General features: G+C 40.3%; 1 protein-coding gene across 1 annotated transcript in view; it reads right to left on the bottom strand.

Moving 5' to 3' along the window:
- Positions 1 to 1,297: 1,297 nt before the first annotated feature.
- LOC119787795 (NIPA-like protein 2) overlaps positions 1,298 to 10,599 on the bottom strand; it is a 66,932-nt gene continuing 57,630 nt past the window's right edge. Inside the window, exons 6-11 of the mRNA XM_038291837.1 lie at positions 10,268 to 10,364; positions 9,862 to 9,997; positions 9,599 to 9,687; positions 2,134 to 2,197; positions 1,950 to 2,047; positions 1,298 to 1,823 (exon numbers count right to left, since the gene is read on the bottom strand). Of these exons, the coding sequence (XP_038147765.1) occupies positions 1,717 to 1,823; positions 1,950 to 2,047; positions 2,134 to 2,197; positions 9,599 to 9,687; positions 9,862 to 9,997; positions 10,268 to 10,364 (591 nt within the window). The 3' untranslated portion in view covers positions 1,298 to 1,716. The remainder of the gene's footprint in view (positions 1,824 to 1,949; positions 2,048 to 2,133; positions 2,198 to 9,598; positions 9,688 to 9,861; positions 9,998 to 10,267; positions 10,365 to 10,599) is intronic.

Below are 10,599 nucleotides of genomic sequence, written 5' to 3'. Positions count from 1 at the left end.
AATATACTCAACAAAATGTCTTTATTTTTAACGATCCACCATCTTATTTTTTTAGGTTTACAAAAAAACAGAACATTAGGATTGCACAGATTGATTGGTCGTATCTATTTTCTTGATTTCTAGACCTCTTATCTGTAGATGCATAGTGAAAGTGATCTTATCCAATAATGTTATCTACCTCTGCAAAGGCTTCTATCTCATGCAGTTAAAACACGTATTGTTTCATATTTTCCATCTTTTTTCAAAACAAAATCTTGATAAAAACTGAAGGTCAAACTTGGATGTTAGCAATCAATGGATGCTGATTAAAATTCATTACCGGTACCCCTCAAGGTCATTCTCATCCACAAACTCAAAGCAGTTATTCAGTTAAAAAAAGTCAAAATGCTTAAAATCTTCAATATTTACTAAAACGTTAACTGGTTCTGAAATGAAGAGCTGCTGTGGAAGGTCCGAAGCGACTCTGCAACCTACATGTGATTGCGTCTCTGTGGTGAAAACTGAACATTCCTTACATCATCCGGTCAATATTATTTTTTCTATCATTTGTCTCCACCCTGCTCCTTCCTCCTGACGCCACATCAAGTCCCTGATTGGTTGTTGTGACAAAACACAAAAGTTCAGATTTTCCAACTTCAATGCGTTGTCATAACCATGCCTGGAGCATCACTAAAAACGTACCTGTCACACCTTTTTACAACACATCCCCCCTGAACGCGCCTCTATATAGTCGCTCCAGTCGATGCATTTTCACCACCAGGTCTAGAAAGAAATATTAACCCTGGGACACAGGCAGAGCTGCACAATTATATGGATAGAGGGGCCCTATCAGGGTCTAGACCTTGATTAAAGGGAGAATTTGCAGCAAGATGTAATTAATTTTGCTCAAAAGTTGCTGAACCGAGAAATGACTTTTGTTTAACATTCAGCCTTTTACCTTCTCTCCTGCCGACACTCCTGCAAAGCTCTCCACATGCATCCAACTACAGACACTTCAACTTTGAATCTTCTTATAGTTCCTCTAGCATGAACTGTGGTTTCCCACATATCCCATGATGTGTAGGTGGCAGATAAGAGTTTTTGTTGCTTGGCAACACCACAGTTTGGTAGCAGTTAAGCCAAGCGTGCAGTGTGAGGTTTATCCGAGGTGAAGATGGGCGAGGAAGCGGCACGCTTGTGCTTCAAGCAGCAGTTATGAAAAGAAGTGGGAGACGGACCTCAGTATGGCATACTGGTGAATTTAAACACATGGCAGAGTATTTACAGTACACTAGACAGGAAGGAAAAAAAACAATGCTTTGGTGCTGACTTTTCCTTTTTTAATAATTGGGTAAATTTACATCAGATGATTGAGGTTGAACAGTAAAGGGGGGAAGTCAGGATTCATTTTCCCACCTTTAGGGGGCAGTAGTGCACTTATTTTGATGTATACCATAACCTCAGACTAATAAAACATATTTAGCACCTGTCCACAGAAAACTGTTTAGTTTATTTACCTGACAAAAATCTGTTGAACTGAGAGAAATGCATCACTTTTTTATCTCAATGCAGCCAGAAGACAATAAGGGAACACATTTTAAGGCAGACAAACTTCTTTTTAAGGACTAACTCCTTCTCTTTGCTGCTTTTAATAACAGATTTGGTTGAACCCTGGAAAAGCTGCACACAGACTCTCTAATGGAGTACAGCAGCAGTCCCGACAGATGGAGATGGTTCCTATGAATCGTCTGTTTGGTCGGCTCTGTTGCACATAAGTTTGGCTGCCAGCGATCCGTATGTTTGGCTCTTTGCCTCGGGCTGCACTTTGTCTGTGCTCCTCCTCCCTGTGAACATGGACGGCGCAGCTCATTAGATGGGGACCCCGTAGCCAGGGTCACTGCTGCTAAACTCATCCAGGTTCTGTCTGGCCTGTTAGGCAATACAATGATTTATTAAAAAAAATAACTTACCAGGAATCCTATCCATGGGGATGAAAGTGCGGTCTTGTTGCTTTATCTTTGGTCTGTTTCGGGCTATCAGGAAAACCCCGACAAAGGAGAGAAGACAGCTGGAGGAGAGTTTCAGGGAGGATGAGCACCAGCGTTTGGTGGCGTCGTTTAAGACCCAATGATTAGTGATGTTTGCAGAACTTACCCGAATAAGAACATGAAAATATTCAGTAACGCCAAGCCTTCAAATTCCTGGTAGAATATTATCCCTGCAACAGAAAAAATAAAAAGGTTGAACCATATTTCCCCATAAGCACTGAAGTTAAGAGGAGACTGCTGCACATAAAAAAATAAATTACAACACAGAGCACCAAGAAAACAGAGCAAATCATTCTCTCAGGATCTGATTAACTTGCCAAAAGGCAGACACAAACGTTTTCATCATGCATTTCTCTGCTCTGGATATTAGAAGGTTAAAAACAAAACATTCATTATCTTCACAGTGGACAAAAAACTAATCTTACGAGCAAAAGTCGCCCACGGATGTTCTTCCACTGCTGATAAAATACAGAAGCAATTTGTTATTCCGCAGAGTCAATCGTGTGTTATTTGTGTGGGCAGATACAGCAATAGTAATATCAAGAAAAATAATCTGTTTTCTAAAGGAGAGTCACTCCAAACACACGCTGTGACTTTTCCCCCGCTATGGTGACAGACCTGTGCTCATGATGCTGCACAGAAATGAACATCTAGAACTTATCTTTAATGACTTCACTTGCAGAGAGTTGTAGGATATGTCCCATGTGTCAAAAGCATTAAAGGGGTCATAAAATGCAAAACCGAGTTTCCTTTGCATAAATTAATTATGATGGTTCAGTGCGTGAAACGGACGTACGGAGAAGTTCAAACCCCATTAACACCTCCTTTCTCTGCAAATCTCACAATTCTAAACTTCCACCATAAAACGGGCGAATCTAAACGTAGCACCGAATGGACGTCAATTTGGGGATGTTGTCTTATTGACACAAAAGCAGCAAAATAGAAGGTTAAAGTCATGCAACATGGATGATTTAGAAATGGCTTCGTCTCTTCGTTACATCTCAGACTGAAGGTAAAAGCCCAAAAAATTTGCAAAACGAGGGAGAAAATCTGACAAGCCTTTGTGAGTTGGTGGCGACTTGAGCTTGCTGAATATCTTTTGAAGCGTTAAGTTAAAGGTTTGATTGGGTTATCTGTTCTGCAGAGTTCACACCGAACGTGCTTTGAACAGAAGCAGCTGGTTTACATGCAAAGTCTATGGTTAAAGCGCATAAAGGCGCATCAAGAGCTCCTGCAGCGTATTTCAGATAGCAGGAGCAGAGCGTCATGAGCATTTAAGCAACTGGTTGGCAAACAGTACAGACTTTTATCTGATTTTTTTTAATGTTTTTTGATTAAAACAAATACTTTATTTCTCTTGCATATTTTGCCTATTTTATACTTTCCATATTATTTATTTTTATTTTATCCAATTAAATTTTTTTTTTTTTTTTACATATTTTAACTTAAAATTTTATCTCTTCTATGTGTTTTTGCAGAATTTATATGTTATTTTATTTTTGTATGTTTTCAAATGTAGTTTTACAAATTGCATTGTTTTCAAATTGTGTTTCTCAGATAACATTTATACTTTTGAACCGCACATTGACCAAAAAAAATGTTGCTAGCATCCATGCAGACCAATAGTACAGCTGATGTCAGCCAATCAGGTGACGCCTGCGACCGCTCCTCTTTGGATGGCAAAACAAAACCTTACATACATAGAAAACAACTAGCAACTACGGTTGTTTTTCACCATACTACCTCTAAAACACCAATACTGGTGTACCAGCTGACAAGAAAGAAAGGACGGCATCTCATTTTATCGCTTTCCTAAATACCCAGAAAGGCGAGCGAGACAGTGGCTGTCGTGAGAGAGACCTGGAAAGCAACTACAACTGGCAGAATTTACAGTGATCGCTTCTTAAAAGGTTATTTGTTAGGCTCAAAATAATGTATTAGAAATGTTCTGTTTATTTAGATGGTGGCAGGCCCAGACTGGGAACGATTTTCGGCCCTGGCATTTTTCCATCTACACCAGCCCACTTATTATAGAGGAACAACGTAGTCTGTTTTAAAGAAAGAAGTTTAGCTTTATTTTAATTTAGTTTGTTGCAAAGATTTTACAGTTTGAAGAAATAGAAACTTACACCATATGCCAACCGTCACAAGGATGAAGGATGACAAGGAAGGGCTATATATACTGCATGCATGATATAGGTAGTTAATATTGTATTACTTCTTGAGCTCCTTGAGTTATATATTGTCACCGGTAGGTGCTTCTGCCGTAGACTAAGTGTTGGGGCCGGTATGATTAAACGAAGGCCGGCCCTCGCACGCTGAAATTAGGACCGGCCCACCGGCCAAATGCCCGATATCACAGATTACCCGTCCGAGCCTGGACGGAAGTCAAAAACAAGTGGAGAGTTTCATCCTTTAACAGGCAGGCAGGCTTTCCACCAGCGTAATATAAGCTTGGGGGGCAGCAAGGATTTATTTACCACCAGCCCCCAAACCCAACTATCTTTGCTTCTCCCTTCAAAGGAAAGGCCCTCAGATGTGCGTAATAAAGAAAAAAATAACATATATATAAATATAGTATATAAAAGTAATCAGAGGGCTGGTCAGTGGCACAGTGGGTAGCACTGCTGCCTTGGTTCTGGGTTTGAATCCCGGCCTGGGGTCTTTCTGCATGCAGTTTGCGTGTTCTCCCTGAGGATGCTTGGGTTCTCTCTGGGTACTCCATCTTCCTCCCACAGTCCAAAAACATAATTGTTAGGTTCATCTGCTTCTCTATATTCTTCTTAGGTGTGAGTGTGTGCGTGAATGGTTGTTGTCTCTGTGTTGGCCTGCAATGGACTGACGACCCATCCAGGATGTACCCTGCCTGTAGACAGCTGGAGATAGGCACCAGCACCCCTCGTGACCCCAGAATGGATAATCGTGACAGAAATAGATGGATGGATAAAACTGAACTTTATTAATCACACATTGGAGAAAATTACTTCTTCATTTAACCCATGCCCTTGGGGAGCAGTGGGCTGCCATTGTGCGGCGCCCGGGGAGCAGTTTGGGGTTAAGGGTCTTGCACAAAGACACAGAGTGGCAGTCTGTGGGTTTGGCCGCCACTCCCCCTCTGAAGTTAAGAGAAAGTGATCTGTAAAACTCAATTTGAATAGAATGCAATTCCTAAAATTCTATCTGAAAAACTGAAAAAATAAAATATGAAAAACACATTTGAAAAAAAAAGTTAGTCTGAAAATCTTTTTTGTTAAGAAATGTTTGTCAAATTTCCAATTACAAAACATGTTCTTTGGGTCCAGTAATAATGAACCATTTACTCCATAGAAAACCTGCAGTCATCTGTTAATTATTAACCTGTTCAATTTGTCAGTAATTGTGGATAAAACATTATTTCAGCGCTTCAGCTGGAAACATCAATTGTTCTATTTTACAGACCCTAAACATTTAATTTAACCAACTTTTTATTGAGCATTTTCAGACCTGGCTGTGTTAATGACTCATAATCTAAGGTACTGAAGAAATGTTTTCTGTGTTAACATATTTGCTGTAGAGTAACTACATCAAATCAAATCAGTTTATTTATATAGCACCTTACAACAACACCAGGAAGACCAAGGTGCTTCACAGAAAGATAAAAACAAAAACAAAAAATAAATAAAAAATCATAAGCATAACAACAATTAAGTACTAAAAGCGAGTTTAAAAAAAAGATCCTTTAATCTGGATTTAAAAAGATGCAGATCAGTGAGAATCCGCAGACCGAGGGGCAGATTGTTCCACAGTTTAGCTGCGGTAACCACAAAGGAACGATCGCCCCACTGCTTATACCGGGACCTGGGGACGTCCAGAACCATTTCATCAGCAGATCAGCCCTGCTAAATAAGGCGGTGCGAGACCATGAAGGGCTTTAAAAAACAAGTGTTAAAACTTTGAAATAAATCCTAAAACGGAGCGGGAGCCAGTGCAGGGAGGAGAGGATGGGAGTGATGTGGCTTTGCCTGGATGAGCCAGAGAGGAGACGAGCTGCTGCATTCTGTACTAACTGTAACCGTTGGAGTGATGACTGTGGGAGGCCACAGTAGAGAGCGTTGCAGTAGTCCAACAGAGAACTAATTAATGCGTGAATCACCTTCTCCAGGTCTTGGTGTGAGAGAAAGGGTTTCTGTCAGAATTCTGTGTTCTATGCTCTGCTGATTCTCTTCCACAGGTGGCTGTTGTGGACAGGTGGACGTGGCCCCGCACCTGCAGCTCGTTGGGGCTGCTCTGCTGGAACTTAAAAAGAAGTTTTCAGTCAGCTGAAGGACGCCAGAGTGTTAGACCATTGTGGTACGCCTAGGACACTGTCCAGTCGACAGTCACAGTTCCTGTGAGTTATTCGTTTCGGATTCCTAGTTCTAACTCTGTCTCCTGTCTCCCTCAGTTTGTTGTGCTTTGGCTCTCTTACATTTCGTGTCTCTGTGCGCTGAGGACTGGTTCCTGAATCTTTGATGTTCAGATTCTGCTCTGGCGTTCCCCTCAAGACCCCTTGTTGTCACTGTTGTGCCTGAACGCGTTCATTGAATGAAAATTCATGAACTCGTTCATATTTTGGGTGAACGTGAACTGAACGTACTGTATTACTGCCTAATGAACGTTATTGTGAACTCGTTCATTCTGGTGTCTGTGAACGGCACGCTCTCTCAGTTCAACTCCGTAGGTTGCCAAATTACTATAGAGCCCTCCAGGCGAAACCCCGGCTAAATCACACCGTAAACAGGCCTTAATATGTAGCGGGAAAAACACCCAATCTGGCAAAACCAGCTACCAGTGCCGTAGCCTACAGCCACGTGCGTCATCAAAACGAAATGCAGCGTGGAAGCCACAGCAGCATGGAGGCGACCGTGGAGGCGACAAAGCAGCAGTATGATCACTTAAAACAGGTTTCTGACCAGGTGGTCGGTGAGGATGATGGCAACAATCTTACATTTCTCTGCAAACTTTGCCCGCCGGCTTTCAGTAAAAAATCCGCACTTAAACCTGCCTAGTATAATTTTCCAGGATTCCAGGATTCCTTTTTAGTATGTACTGAAATGGGATTTCAAATGGAAAAAATTATTAAAATAAAAAAAAAAACATTTGCACCTCAAAGACTACTTTCCTGTTTTTCTTTTAATAATTCCTCATAAAAAAGACCATTCAAGCAGCACATTTTTCCTGATGTTTTTGAGAATATGAAGACAACTCCCAGGTTCCTGACGGCAATGCTAACTGAACCCCTGTTCCTGGACTGAACCTGAAGGACATCCCTGGAACCAAAAATGATGAAGTCAGACTTACTTTCATTCTGGAGGAGAAAATTCTGTGTATAGTTTAGTTTTGACAAAGATAGAAGATCCTGAACTTTAGGAAACTTTACCTTGAGATGAAACACTTCCAACACATGAAAATCATTTATCGCAGCAGCACAACTTGACCTTTTGCTAACCTTTCCTCTCATCCAATGATTACTGGAGCTAGGCACTGTATCTCTTCCTGTTTAACCTGATGCTCTTTTGGAAAACATGGATGAGTTCTTTTACAGTGAGAGGGAGGCGACCAGAAACCAGCCGCATGTATTAGCAGGAAGCGGTTTCCAAGGGAAACCCAGTATGCAGCGCAACAGTTGGAGTGTTTGGCTCTGAAGTGGGTCATTGGTACTGAAATATGTCCGGCTTAGAAGGGAAACGGAGCAGTAGACCATGCAGGGAAAGAAGCAAACAGCCGAATAACATCACTGGTCTGGTTCCTGCCTCTGAAACTGAAGCAGTTCTCCAGACCAGGCAGCTAAAGAGGACGACCTTTTTCTTTCTCAACGTTGTTTATTTTTTTTTCATCTTTATCCGTAAATTTGATCAGAAGCATTTGTCTGTATTTGACCTTTAAGGTACAGCTAGATTGTTTTTCAAAGAAATATTATCGTGTGACTATTGTACCTCAATTAAAGTTCATGTTATTGATTTATTTTTTAGACATCTGTACCAGGGGTGCTGATGAGGATACATTTCATGTTTAAACTATTGTGGTATCAGCATAAGTAAAAAATTCTTAAATTAAGTGTATTTACCCTTGATTTGAATAGGCAAATTAGATAATTGACCAATCGAATTAGTATTTTTACTCTTAAAATAAGATAATTAGATAATATGCACTTGAAATAAGACAATGCAGCTGTGTTTCCTTATTTTAAATCTAAATTGTCTTGTTCCATTGGCAAAATGTCTCTTTTATGTCCTCAATTCAAGAACATATGCACTTATTTTAAGAAAAAACAACTTATCTAGATTTACATTTTTTCCAGTGAGGTCTTTCTGGAATCACTCAAATGAGGGGGAAATGCCACCAAACATGACAAACTGATGCAGTGAGCAAAGAGGGCTCAGACCAACAAACAATACAAAACAATACATCAGGGGTTCCCAAAGTCGGGTTTATGATTGTGCTGTGATCTACGAGATGTATGGAGGGCCAATAAATATAATGAAAGACAGAAATGCAAATGTTAACAAATGTATCAGAAAATATGTAACTTTTAGGTTTTATACGGTATATATCATTTATTTTGCTTTCAGTATTATAGTAAATATATAATCAAATTATAAAATGCATAATTAAATAAGTAAATGTCCATAAAATTTTCTTCTTTAAAAATAAATATATTCTAAATTATGTGGAGGTACGGCCCTTAATCATCCATGCAATGTTTAATATAATGTATATATAATGTTTATGCCTAAAATATCACAAATAGTCTAAATTAAAACTTTGTGGATTTTTTTTTTTATCTGTCAGAATGTTTAATGAAAATATCTGTCAGGACTCCTGTTTTTGTGTTGTGTTTCTGTGTATGTCTCCCTTCCTCCACCAGGAGGAGCCTGGTTCTGGTCCGCCTCCTCACACACCTGCTGATGGTTTCCTCGTTAAACAGAGTGTTCTTAAGCTGCTGATTGCCACTACCTCGACGCCAGAGTGTTTGCCAGTTTAGGGTACTCTAGCCAAGCGGAGTTTTTTTGCTGAGTCAAGCTGAGCTTTTTGTCAACCTGAGTTTAACTTTGTTATTGTCTTTGCCTCTCGGCAGGAAGTCATCCTGCAAACTGGATCTCTCGGACCTTCTCTCCCTGGAAGGATCAACTGATCTTCAGACTGAGCTGGGATTCAAACAGGAGGTTTCCTGTTCCGCCCTCCACCGAATAAGATAAACACTCGAACCACGGCACAAAGACAGGAGCCAAGGATTCAACAACTTCTCTGGAAACGTGATTCGGCAACCAAATCCTCTTCCCCAAGTTCTCGACTCAAATTCCCCACTGAGCCTGAACTAACCGCTGTGTCTTCCTCTCACTTTACAGTTCCTGTTGAGCACTGTTCAGAGCAACACTTGTCCCTCTGCTAAACTTCTTCAATAAAACCCATTAAACCTTTTCCCTGGTCTCTCTGTTTGGTTTTTTTGCATCTGGGTCTGAACTTTGTAACATCATGACAATATCTATATAAAAAAATCTGACAATTATTACATTGTTCAAAAGAATCTCTTCAGAGAATACTTTGCATACCTGCAATGATGGCGCTTGCAGTGAAAAACACAAAGTTGATGGGAACCACCTCCGTGGCATCAAACATTTTCATTGCCTGATTTAGGAATCTGTGGAGAAAACAAAAGCAAAGTTATCTTTCCCCCCTTTTTTTCAACCAAACATTGCATAATGATCTATGTTTAGAAAACTGAAATCCACTAAATACATTGAGCCTGTTGTGAACAGGGGTGATTTAAAATAAGGATCACACAGAGGCTGGGAACAATAAAAGCTTGACTAACTTGATCTGGAAAGCGCAGGAGGCCACCATGACGACGAGCATGACGTAGAAGATGGGGTAGATGAGCTGCAGCTGGCCTTTTATCGACTCTGTGATCATCCCTGACACGGCTTTGACCGAGATGACCGTAAGAGAGGCTGCAAAGGCAGAGCAGCGCTTCAGCATTTGTTCAACTTGTAGAAAAAAACAAAAAACAATCCACCTCCCTGTTTTGTTAAACTTGTGGAGGTGGTTTCTCTGCAAATGTGAATTAATATTTGTTCCCATTGTTTTCTACTCATCTTTTAACAGAAACAATAGCAGAAGTCTGTTTCTGGTAGCCAAGCAACTAGGCCACCTCTGCCTACTTAAAATAGCTTAATCTATAACCTCTGGCCTGCTTTAGACACTTTTCTAGCAGTTCCTACCGAGCAGGGCCACCAGCAGCATCACGATCACAATGTGCTTCACACCTCTCTTCTTGTATAGATAGAGCAGAATGCAAAACACGACCACCTCTATAAACTGTTGAGAAAAAGAAAGGAAGGTTATGAGAGTTAATAATGTATTCATTTCTCAACTGTTGTTTAGAAAACAGAAAATCAGCACTGAACTTTCCCTCATTGTCATATCTATAAGAAAAGGCAACGCAAAGCCAGAGAACAACACAATTTAATTAAAATAAATGACACTGCTGAGGAAAAAAAAAGAAATGCATTTCTTGTCTTTAATGAGAAGGGCCTGGAGCTGTCCTTGTGAG

Source organism: Cyprinodon tularosa, unplaced genomic scaffold (assembly GCF_016077235.1).
Source record: "Cyprinodon tularosa strain WSP-4 unplaced genomic scaffold, ASM1607723v1 ctg301, whole genome shotgun sequence".
In the NCBI taxonomy this organism is placed as follows: Eukaryota; Metazoa; Chordata; class Actinopteri; order Cyprinodontiformes; family Cyprinodontidae; genus Cyprinodon; species Cyprinodon tularosa.
Note: the sequence above shows the minus strand (reverse complement) of the source record. Positions and strands in the feature narration are given on the sequence as shown.